The sequence below is a fragment of the Sinohyriopsis cumingii genome, chromosome 19 (assembly GCF_028554795.1).
Source record: "Sinohyriopsis cumingii isolate HCF-2022 chromosome 19, ASM2855479v2, whole genome shotgun sequence".
Classification (NCBI taxonomy): Eukaryota; Metazoa; Mollusca; class Bivalvia; order Unionida; family Unionidae; genus Sinohyriopsis; species Sinohyriopsis cumingii.
Window position 1 is genome coordinate 26,489,893 of NC_142979.1, and position 13,433 is coordinate 26,503,325.

Below are 13,433 nucleotides of genomic sequence, written 5' to 3' on the forward strand. Positions count from 1 at the left end.
TACAGGGGCATAGCAGCCATGGGAATGGCAAATCCTTCGATATTAGGCACCTTCTTTGATCTTGGATGTCAGTGTTGTCATACATACAGATAAAAGCATATACATATATACACCTTCACTAAATGTCAGCCATTCTTTCTTCCTAAATTTGAGGCAGCATTTTGAAGTGGGTTTCATAGCAAATTTGCACATTTGTACATTTGTGGTTAAATGTTGGATTTAGCTCAGGAGGTTTTGCTTGCTGTTTGAATACTGGTATATCCAAAATCATTTAGCATAGTGAAGGAATGCATCTTAATGAGTACTATACCTTCATTAAAACCTATATTTCATGCTTCACCAACTTAGGTTAAATTATGTCATTTAAGTTAATTTCTGTTCATGCTAGAATCATCAAAATAGACAATTATATACAACCACATTAGTACCACACCCTTTCCACAAACAAGGTGGCTCACATACATTTCACATTTTCCTGGCTTTGGTTACATTTGTTTTGGTTAGTCTCATAACTGGATAGATTTTTAGCACCCAGTATACATAGTGGTATACCTAGATTCATTGAACTTGATGAGTACTATACCTTTGTCACAAAAGAAAGTTACTGTGATCCATATTTCATGCATTGTGATATGGGGTCATTCTCGAACACTGTTCATGCCTGAATTACTGAACAAGGTGATTGTATGCAACTCTTAGCATCATACACCTACAGGAAGAGAAAGATATTGTGACCTACATTTCATGTTTTACTGGCTTTTATTAAGTTTTTACTTTCCTTTAATTTTTTACTGGTTTTGGTTAAGATTTTACAATTAGCTCATGACCATATTTAGTATGTTATGTGCATACATTTATACTTAGAATCTTGAAACGTTGTTGCATCATGGCTTCTACATTCTGGTTGCAAAAAATGAAGTCTCTGGCATGTATTTCAAGTTTCAGTGACTTTATTGATTTTTATGTTTCAAGTTCATTTATTGGGTGTTGTTTTTGTTTTAGTCATGAAATTTGAAAAATTGGATGCATCTCTTATGACTATACCCATAAAATGAAGGTCACTGTGACCTACCTTTTGCTTAAGTATTTTTGTTTATGATGAAATCAATTTAGCCATGCTAGACATGTTTACATAATACCCTACTCAGATGCCCTTTCTGACCAGTGCAGATGAAATTAGGAATAAATATGTTTATTCATTGGTAAGCTTTCCATATTATTGACATATTGTGATGTTACCCATATTTAGGACTATGCATTACATATTATGATGTTACCCATATTAATAACTATACATTAGCTGTTACCCATATTAATGACTACATTACGTATTGTGATGTTACCTGTATTAATAACTTTATGTTACACATTTTTTTTTTGCTGTCTATGCTAATGATGATACAAATTGTGATGTTACCCATATTAATGACTATACATTACATATTGTGGTGTTTCCCATATTAATGACTATACATTACATATTGTGGTGTTTCCCATATTAATGACTATACATAACATTGTGATATTGTCCATGTTAATAACCATACATTACATATTGCAATGTTACCCATATTAATGACTGTACTTTGCATAGTGTAATGTTAACCATGTTAATGAATACACATTACATACAGTCATTTTATCCCTGTTAATGAATACACATTACATATTGTCATGTTTATGACTAGCCATTACATATTGTCATGTTACTCATGCTAATGAATATACATTACATATAGTTATTTACCCATGTTTATGAATATGCATTACATATTGTCATGTGACCTATGTTAATGACTGTACATTACATATTGTCATGTGACCTATGTTAATGACTGTACATTACATATTGTCATGTTACCTATGTTAATGACTGTACATTACATATTGTCATGTGACCTATGTTAATGACTGTACATTACATATTGTCATGTGACCTATGTTAATGACTGTACATTACATATTGTCATGTGACCTATGTTAATGACTGTACATTACATATTGTCATGTGACCTATGTTAATGACTGTACATTACATATTGTCATGTGACCTATGTTAATGACTGTACATTACATATTGTGATGTAACTTTCAGCAGGTTAACTGATTATTTAAACAGCTAGTTTTCTCTCCAAGGTTATTGAAAGCATGTGGCATGGACAGTAATACTAGCTTTTCAAGCAGATGCTAAAAAACATGATTTTATAATCAAATATTGCAAGACAACATTAATCTCTAGTTTTTATCAACTCATTATACTACTTCTATTTTCATTTCATAGAAAAGAATGTTCTATTTTATTGTTTAATGTCTTTTATTCCCTGTCACAGTAGGTAAGTAGGTACATGCAAAGAATCTCAGGCCAACTTGGGCCTTCTGTTTATACTTTACACTGGACTCTGTGATGTCTGTACAGTCTATGGCAGTACATCTATATATAATCGATCCTTGATAATTTTGTCTCTTACATACCAGAATTTTAAACATACCTTTTTCTTTTACTTTTTATAGATAATAAAATGCATTTAAAATAATTATCTCATTCCTGAGTCTGTTAGTAGCAGTCTTTACTTGGTGGTATTCTTAACATAGTCTGTCTAAAATCAATGTACAGTACATTGTCTTTTCTTTTGCAGCTGTTGCAGTCACAGATATTGACCTATTCATCCAAAGTTTTTACAGGATCATGTCAGGTAAAGTTTTGGCTTTATCTCACTATATGCTACAGTTGCCACACTGTATACGTAATGCATTCTCCATATGTTTTGAACTCCTAATGATACCTTATTATTTCAAGATGAATGTAAATGATGTAATGAATTGGTCTAATGTTAAATTTTATTTCTTCCAAATGAATTATTTATTCTGAGAAAAGTGTGTATATTATATATATATATATATATATTGCTTTAGTTGTAAATACTTTTGTTCCCTATCCACAGTTGTCAGTGTACAGATGGGGGGTGGCTTGCATTAATGTTCTGTGAACATATTTCTGGAACATGTTTCTGTGATCATTGTCAAATACATTATAAGTTATTAGAGGACTTCTTCATGATCGTATGTGATTCCCATATAACTGAATTAATGTGGACATTGTTCACATGTCTAAAATCAGAAAAGTTTCTCTAGATATTGTTTCAGAAATATAAAACAATTAGAGAGAATAACCTTACTTGAATGACCACATATGGGAGACAGTCCATCTTGAGAGACTGGATTCTAAATGCACAGATTTCATGTTATTATCAAGCTTCCATTAGCGGGAAGTGAGACATATTAATCACTTTTCTGCTGGTGACAATGTTGAAAGCATCAGAGGCATCAGCAGTTGCACTTGATTGCTGATGACAATGTTGACAGGGTAAGTGGCATCAGCAGTTTGTTAAGGTCTTGGTTACAATTTTCCATTTGCATATATTTCCAAAACCCCTTGATAAATTCTCATCATACTTGGCGTAAATTATTATGAAGCTAAAACAATATATTGAGTGACATGCTAATCTGTCTCTATGACCTCAGAGTAAAGTCCTGGAAAATAGGTGTTACGGTTCTGGTTAAAGTTTTTTCATTTGCTTATATTTTCTATAAACTCCTTGATGGATTATTTTCATCATTGGAATGAATAATGTCAAGCTAAGATGAATAACTCTCTGACATACAAGCTTGTTCCTTTAACCCAGGGGGCAACAAGTTAAAGAAAACTTATGTTTGGTTTTGGTTAATGTCTTTTCAATCGCTTATATTTCCTAAACCCATTGTTGGATTTTTTTCATACTTTTGTTGAATCTTATTAAGCTTTGACAATTAATTTTGTGACATGCTTGCTCAACCTTTTGGCTTAAGGTTCAGTGTTACACGTTTTACAGCAGTGTCTTGATTACAAACTCAACATGTAGGCCTTTGCCAGCTTGTTATATAGTGATGGCCTCTGGTGAAAGACTGCTGTCATGGGATACAACTTTCTCTTGGCAAATGGTATAGTTTCTCAAGAGAGGTTTTATTGAATTGTGAACCATTCTGTCTGTTATTTGATCATCTTAATATGCATCTGTCCATCACATGTGAGAACCTTTCCTAGTTCTAGATTGCAAAGATTGATAAAAGCTATTCTGTTTAAGAATGTACCAGGGCTGTGACTTGATTTTCCTATTTTGAAAATACTCTCTGATGTAATTGGCATGAAAAGAAAATCATTGATTGTTTGGGTAGATGACCTGTTGTGTCCTTTTTAGACAGAATAACCCCAAAAAAAAGTCATTTAAGTAATGTGGTGAAAGATGTACACTAGTTGTAGGTTGTCATTCTTTAGGACCAGTGGAATGTATTAAGAAAATGTGAATGATTGGAATGTGTAATGACAAGGCTTGCTTTTGATGTCATATTCACGTCATATTCTTTACCTTTAAAAGCTCACCAAGAGTAATACGTCTCACTTAAGGTACTGGATGTCCTACTGGAGTCTTGTAACAAGATCATTGCAGAGTATCCAGAGGAGCTTGAGTATCGATTGCAAGGCTTGGAACGAGTTGCCAAGGCAACCATCCTTGGACACCTTCTTCCAGTGCTTCTTACATCAAAAACCCATGCCAACCTACAGTGTCTAAATGTAGCTGATACACTCATGCCTCAGCTTGTGCAGCTAGTCCTACTTAGTAGTCAGGTGAGAATTTTGCATAATTATCCACATGCGTTAGTAGTGTACATTGTGAAACATTCTGTCTATCCTTCTATCATTTTGTCTGTATGTCTTAAACCGCTGGTTGGAAATTCACTAAACATAGTATATAGGTTTCCCATGTGGTAACCATTACCAACAAGGGTATCATTTTGGGGTCTCTTTCCATTGCACCCTTTAAGAAGGTCAAATGTCAAATGTAAACGAAATTACAATTACCATGACATGGTTTATTACTTCTTTTTTTTAACCAAACCTGATACATGCATTCATAGCAAGAAGATGCACAATATATGTAACTGAATCTGGGTTACAAATGATCCATAGGTCATGGGGGAGTTAAGGACCAGCATGGGGGATGTGAAGAACTGAACATAACTTTATTTCATTCAGATAAGATGCCAGTACAGGGAGATCATGTGGTGATACATGATGATATAGGTAAATCTCTGTAAGTGACAAGAAACACAAGATAATTTAGTTTGGGCATTTAAATATTTTGTTTTTTTTTGTTGAGAAAAACTCAATAAATTTATAAAATTTACTTAGAATGTTTACATTTTTAGAATTTGCAGTGAAAGTAGCTCTAGTTTTTCTATGAAATATCATAATTATCATAATTAATTTCTGTAGTGCTTGTTGAAAGATAAAAGGCATAGATAATATGAATAAAGGTCATGATCATTACGTCTCAGAAAAAATGGGTTTTGAGAAGAACTTATGTTCTAGGGTAAGTTTATTGACCTAACTTTGTGGATGGCTTGTACTTTTGGTAAGAAAGAAAACTGTAAATTATGGGTCAAATGTTCAGTGGTAATTGTCATGTTATATGGTTTCTGTGCATTAAGTCTAGTTCAGTACCACACATCTTGATCTTGATCTTCTTTGAGACCCACTGATCAGTAATCTGCAGTCAGTCCTATCCAATTTGTGCCTGCTTAGAGAACAATTGTTAAACCCATGTCAGACATATGATGTACCTTTCACTTTACCCTTGTTGAAATTAGTAGCGGTTATATATCCGTGCTTTTTGTTATGTACATGTTCATAGTACAGTTCATTTGGATAGAACTACTTCAGAAAGTTTCCACAGTTATACTTAGCAGACAGTTTAAATGATTATATTCACAACTTCAATAAAATGAGAAAAAGAATCCTTTGACAACAATAAAACTAAATTTTGGAAGCAAATCTGCTTTTATATATATAACACATTCCTGTCTTATTTAAGAAGATTACTCAAGGGTGAGTAAATCTTGCTGGAATTATTTAATGTGCATGCTTATTATCCAGAGTTAAAACAGTAGCATACTTTGAAGTTCATGTTAGGTCTTAATTGTAATGTAAGTGATATTTGGATGCTTTCAGGCTGCATTGCTGTTGAAAAGTCAAGTGCAGGCCATATTGTCTGAAGACCGAGAGATGGATACAGATGCAGATGTAATAGAACTAATTGGTCAACCAGTGACTTCAGAGAAGTAAGTAGTTGACGGTGACTTTGTAAAATCTGACCAAAACTTTGGAAGACAAGCTGTCATGAAAGAAAATTTGTGATGCTTGTGTTAAATAGTGTAACGTCTGATGAGAGACCACCCATTTTAAGAGAGGATCTTTATTGCAGAATTTGTCATTTCTCAGGATTTTATTGCGCTTAAATTTCTGCAGCTTAATTTATTTTCATGTTATATTGATGATTTTGCAGTAAATTACCTTTTTTATCAGAACTTAAAGTTTTGGAATGAGCGCTGACCCTGTTTTCTTCCTATGTTTATTGAGTTTTTAATTGGGGTTTGTACCTACCAGGAAATTCACTAAATGGTACTTTGTAAATTAAAATGATTGCATTTTTTAAATATAACAAATTTAATTACTCCAAATGCATCTAAATAGGTGATTGTTGGACAGGACACTCACAATTGCACTGTTTCTTATGACACAATTATTTTCAGAGATCTATTTTTTTTTATATTTTATTGAAATGGTATGAAATCCACTGTACAGACTTAATAAACAAAATCAGTGTAATTAAATTTTGCAAATCATAATATGTTTGTATTCTTCTTTCATAGCATCAGAAATTTTAAATATGAATTAGTTATGCAAAATAATGACTTCAGATTATTGTTAATTAAATTTTTGTCTGGCCTGTGAATGGTGAGATACTTTTATCTGTTTTACATCTGTAACAGTGGAAGCAAGATCAACAATGCTTAGGTGAGATGTTAAAGATTTTGAAAGTAAGTTACATAACTTATACATATTCAGTTGAAATAGTACTACTGTAATTTGATTTATTGTCATGGCTCTTGATTTTCTTGGTTTTGTAAAAGAAAATAATTTCTTGGGTTCTAATATTTGTGGTTTTTGGCTGTCAAAATTTTAATATTTTTAGATATTTAATATCCATTGATTAACCTTTTTAAATACCCCAGATAAAGAATACAGTGGAATAAAACTATGCCAGTAACAAATGGCAGTCATTTGTTAAAATAATACAACAACCTGTATAAGCAAAAATCAATCATACATCAAGATCAATCACTTGTACTATGTTGTTTGTCAGTGTGCTTTAGTGGAAGCTGTCGCAGCCAATAACAGTAAGCCAATCACGTATTAAAGTACCTCTATATGGATTCTTATATCTTTCATTCCATATGTGACCCAAGCAGGTGACCAGCTGCTTCCTGTTCAGTGAAATCAGCAAGCAATATTAATATTTATTGTGCAATGATGCTAACTTAATTGAAAGACAGTGGAATCACTCCTTTGCGTACCTCATTTACAGACCATCTTCAGCTATTAGACTTTTGGCAGAAATTGCAACAGACTTTCCAAATGGAGATTTATAACCTAGAAGCTTAAGTGTCAGGCCCTGTTTTCTGGGAGAACAAAACTGTGAAAAATTTGTAAAACCCTAAATCCTCTAATCTGGCCATCCCACACCCTCAACTTAAATATTTGTAGCTGTGCTGGGAATGTCTTGTTGTTCATTGTCTGCCCATTAGCATAAATATTGTTATTGCTATCCTTAACTACTTGAAGGGCATTCATTGAAACTTTACACACATTCATCCCAAGGTCTAGTTGATATTATAAATGTCTGGACTTAACTAAGTAACAGAAAAGAGCAAAACCCAAATTTAGTAAACTCAGCAAATAATTTATTTCCTTGAATATAAAGTAAAAATTTAAAAAGAACTTTCAGTATTGTGAATTAAATCTCAATTAGTCTTAAAAGTTCTATCACAGGTCCAGAAGTGTAGTGTGTTTCACATGAATTTCATTGGTGTTCTGAATGAATTATGATCGTGAATGTGCTCATTTACCAATAGCCTGAAATGTGCCAGTATGCTAACAGTTTTGATGTATCACAATGATATAGTCCAGAATGTCTTTAAATGGATTCACAGTGATCACAAATAGTGATCTAGTCCAGAATATCAATGAGTACTTGTAATTCCAGTGGATAATTGAAATAAATAATTCCTATCAAATTATAACTGAACAAAACTAAAAGACTGAATCTACTTCAGATGCTAAGATAACAATGAATAATTCTGATGTAAACAACCTTAATATAAAGGCCTAAGACACTATATAAGGACCTTGTGTAAAATGTTCATTTCCAGAACATTCTAAGTTGTTAACAAGGTTAGGTCTTTTACTTAAATTTTAATGAAAAACATGATAGGTATGAGGAAGACCAGGCATTTCGAAGGGGAATCCCGGTAATCCCAAACTTCTATCCTCAATTATGGACAAAGGTCAATAACAGAATACTAATTAAATATACATAACATTGATCCTACATGAAAATGGTGCTGCTCAGGCATCCAATTTGGTCACCACAGAAACCATATCGAAAATGTAGTTACCACTCCTCTCACTGAACAGAAAGTCATACCAACATGGGATTTATACCACAAGACTTCATGTGATGTCTAGCTGGTCCTAAATGAAAATGGTGCTGATCTGACTGACTATATGACTTCCACAGCAGCCATTTTGAAAATCTTATCAGTATACCTTCTAGATGGATGGCCATATTGGCATAGAGTTTTCAGTTCTTATGATGTCCAGTTTCTTTAAGTGAAAATAGTTCTGATCTGACATCTAATATTGACACTTTGACAGCCATCTTTAAAATCTTGTTATTGCTACTCTGCTTTAACAGAAAGACATATCAACATGGTATTTTCACCAGAAGACTTACCATGTCTCGTTGGTTCAAAATGAAAATGGTACTAATAAAATCTCCTTTATGGGGGTCATGGTTGGCCATTTTGATAATCTTATTATGGGTACTCCTTCCAGATGGATGATCATACTGAAATTGTATTTTCACCAAAAGACATTATGGTGTCTTGCAGGTCATGAAAATAGTTTTATCTAACATCCAATATGGCCATCATGGCAGCCATCTTAAAAAAGTTATCACTACTTCTGCTTGAAAAGTCATATCATCATGGTGTTTTCATTGGAATACATATGGTGTCTCATTGATCCTACAGATATGAAGCTGACAAACAGTATGTCCATTATGGCAGCTAATTTGAAAACCATATAGCTTCATAATATCTGAGATGTTTTCAACAGTCAGCAGTTAAAAGTAAAGAATGGTCTTATCTTGAATTCCTAACAAACAATTTTGGCCAATAGAGTGCAAGTCCCTTTGAGGAACTCTTGTTTATTGTGTTTCATTTGTGTAAACATAGTGAGACATAAGTATTACCTTACTTTTCTGGTAATTACAGTGGATGCCATTCAAATTTAGTGTTAAAGCTTATTGTCACATCCAGGGTGCAGGATCATGGGAGTCCCCCCCATTCTGCTAGCAAGTCATAAAAAATACTAGTTTAAAGGGGGAGAAGTCGTGTAAAAGAAATAACATTCCCATATAAAGCTGCACAATAATTATAATTAAAATGTAGTAAATTGAAATAGTTTTGTCTTCTGCATGGAGATTACCAGTCTTCTTTCATCACAGTTTATATTTAGAACCAGAGTTCCCCAGAAATTAGTCCATGTGCATGTACATGAGGGGTTTTGAAATTGTAATCGCTGGGACAAATCAGAACGTATAATACTTAGCTTTTGCAAGTGCTATAACTAGTTAATTGAAATGTCCAGCTAGTTTGTTTCTAGTGGAGTACTTTCATGGTGAGATATTAGTGTCCTCCCAATAATGTTCACACCTAGTGCAAATCCACTTGCTGGAAATGCTCCTATTGTACTTGAAACAACAGGGGATGGCAAAGGAACTGAAGTAAATAAACACTGAAGATGACACTTGGCTGTATGTTTATGCTACTGAGAAAATTGAGGATGATTTTTCAAGCACTGAGATGATTTTACACTCAGCCACCCCTTTTTGGGGTGGGGGATGAGGGGAGTTCCCACTTTATTGTAAATTCCTTGGTGCAACACTGAAATATTTTGTGTTTATGCTTTTGCATGTGAAACATGGGATGCTCTAGGTGGGAATGCAATAGAGACAGAGGGTTACACATAGAACTTGTTGATTGAACCAATATATTAGTATTCATACATAGTGCCATCTTTACCATATATTCTGGAATGGAGAAGAAATGCAGTTTTATTTTTGAATGATTATGTTTTTGAAATTGTGACTTTGCCTCTATCCATCTTTTACATCCAGAAAGCTCTGGATTCATTTATTCGTTCTCAAAAATTTTGTATTAAAAAAATGTACACAAGGGCATAAATAATATGATTTTAAGTTGCATACAAATTTGCAGAGCTGAACCCAGGAATCCATTTCATGTTGAAGACTGCGATGGAACTCTGTATATAATCTCAACCAATCTGTGTCACAAATGTGCTAAACTTATTAAATGCCTAAAAATCAAAATCATCCACAAAATTTCTTTACATTTGTTGTGAATTTTCTTTTCTAATGACTATTCCAATTAAACTGTTTGTTAAAAATGTCTCAGCCAGGTGTCTCTGATTTTCTTACTGTAATGGGCAATAATACAAAATTCAGTTTGTCCGCAAGGGTGGCTACTCAGATTTGAAAAATGTCTTTTCTGGGTTCAGTGATTGTTTGTTTCGCTGGAACAACCCCTAGACTGGACCTTATTTATTATTTAGAGTGACACTAAGGGATCAAGAGGAGCAGGGGTTCCTGGCTGGACTTAAGATACCTGCCCCTTGGGCCTCAGGCAAGTCAGTGGAGAGTATACATCCAGTGAGAGACAATTACAAGTTCAAGGAGACTGTGCATATCCCAGGGGCCAGATGTCTTTACCTTCGTTTTGACCCTAGGTGTTCCTCACAGTATGACTATGACAAGGTAAGAACATTTTAAATTGTTCTTTTTATGGGTTTAACACCATTTTTCAGCACATGAAAAGCGATATATTCCATCCAGTATATTTTGGTGGAGGATGAACCTGGGAAGAACCACCAACCCATGGGAAGCTGCTGTTAAGTTTTCTTACATGCCCACATTAACCGAGCCGGAGACTTGAACCCATACTTGTGAGATGTCAGTGATCTGTATAGGTGAGTGCCTTAGACCACTCAGCTACCAAGAGCTCCCATTTTTAATGAATTGATGATATGCTTTTTGCACTAAGTGAATTCAGAATAATTTCCATGTGCACATGCTGCATGTATTACATTGTAACCCTGCTTTAGTACACTCCATTATAACATGAATTTGGATATAACACGATTGTGTTGCTCCCAAAATTTCATATATTTTTTTCATACGTGAAAAAAAAATAATATTTTTTCAAAGTACAAGAAATAAAGTTTAAATATTTAATATCATTTTGAGGAAGAGATTGTGTTAAGAATTTAAATATAACATGATCATGACATGGCTCCTGAAAATCTGTATTTTTGTTTGTGAAAATTTTCTAATATTTTTTTCAAGTACGAAAACTAATAAAACATTAATTATCATTTTATGGAAGAGATCATTTATGGATTAAGATTTAATACAATTGTAGCATGGCTCATGAGATTTTACCATTATTTCACCAATTTCTTGAATAAGTGCAAAGTTGTGTGCAAGAATGAAGAAGAATTTGATTTAATAATTTGGCAAGATGCGACAGTTTTTTTAAAGAAAAACTGCCTTATGACAGCATCTTTCTTGATAGGAATAAAGATTTGAAAATTTCTGTTTGTAAATATTCATTTCAAATGTGTCAGTAGTCGATCACTGCCCTTACAGCTTAGCTTAGTTTTGAAAGAAAGTAAGTTTATTAAAAAGCTGATGGTGTTAAACTTTTTATTTTAAACTATGAACAATGATGCCAGCAAGTCTTCTCGGTTTGTCTTCAATTTACTCAGTTTACGATTTTTACTTAAGAAAAGAAAAAAATCTCATCCGAATTTATAAATTAAATAATTTCAGTAATTGCTAATTATCAAAGTTAATCTCATTACTAAAGGGTGTTCAAATTATGGGACAATGATTTATAAGACCCCCCACCCCCCAAAATAATGAGAAAGCCTACAACTCACAAACATGGCTTTGTGGTATTATCAATCGTTATGCAGTCAGCGGACCACTGAATACTATTCTGCATTTCCTGTGAGAATGACCCCATCATTCCTTAACAATTACTCTTGCTGTAGTCAAACAAATAGAGGTCAAAGTGTTAACTAGAGGATATTTACAATGGATAACGGGATACAGACATTTTGTGTAAAGCTGTTACTGTTCAAGTTCAAAGACCCGGGCAGGACTAAGTCCATAATTAAACAAATGCATTTAGCTTTGAGATTAGTGTTCACAGGTTAAGCAAGAAATGTAGTGTTCTAAATAAGCTTCTTACCCATATTTATAAGTTAATAAATGTACCTACCGTTATAAGGGAATACAATAGATTATTTATGTCAGTTCAATCAACCATCATACATACCCATATTTATAAGTCAATAAATGTACCTTCCATTATAAAGGTATACAATGGATTATCAATGTCAGCTCAATCAACCATCATACTTATATTCTGAAACAAGTTTAAGGACCAGATTATCAGCAGATTTGGTCATTGTCACAGACATGTAAACCACATCCATCTTAGTTCCTTTTATTTACTAGCTTCAAATCATATACATACACAGGAAACTGTCCTGCCAGTGTTAACACTGACTGGAACAAAACCATTTAAGCTATTAGGGTGTAGGGATTGGCTAATATAATCAAACATTGTACTCCATGCATTTTGTTCTGCAGTGAAGCAGTCATAGTTATAAAAAAAAAAATGTTTCAGTGAATACTGGGTTTGTTTATATTGTTTCCTTGTTCTTTAGGTAATGACTAAACAATTGTTGAGGAATTTGTTCTGAACTCACACTTTCAAATGGTTTATTCCCAAACTGGATTCAGTCAGTTTACATGTACAGAATACACACCTGTTAAATTCTTATCACAAGAGTATTATGAGGTAAATACCTTTGATTTTCTGTGTAAATTTTCAGCCAAGCTTTTTAAGCCTACATATAGGTTTCTTTTTAAAACTCTCAGTGTTTGAATGGTGCATTTTATTGTCGGCCAGAAATCAGACCCTTTGGACACATCCAGCAAATATAAATGTTGCAGAAAAAACATGTTTCATAAGTTTGTGTGAAAGTATTAGAAAGAAATTTAATGTCAGGATTTGAATGGACCTAGATAATGTTTGTTATTATAGAAATGATGCTTCTTTATGTACATTTTTTGAATGAAAATAATGAAAATTGCTATCATGGATAAAAACAGATTTGACTAGTG

General features: G+C 33.3%; 1 protein-coding gene across 1 annotated transcript in view; it reads left to right on the plus strand.

Annotated features, from left to right (window-relative positions):
• Positions 1-13,433, plus strand: part of LOC149775324 (putative E3 ubiquitin-protein ligase HECTD4) — a 243,898-nt gene that overhangs the window by 61,012 nt on the left and 169,453 nt on the right. Inside the window, exons 16-19 of the mRNA XM_089944036.1 lie at positions 2,637-2,693; positions 4,442-4,663; positions 6,047-6,156; positions 10,793-10,994. Of these exons, the coding sequence (XP_089800162.1) occupies positions 2,637-2,693; positions 4,442-4,663; positions 6,047-6,156; positions 10,793-10,994 (591 nt within the window). The remainder of the gene's footprint in view (positions 1-2,636; positions 2,694-4,441; positions 4,664-6,046; positions 6,157-10,792; positions 10,995-13,433) is intronic.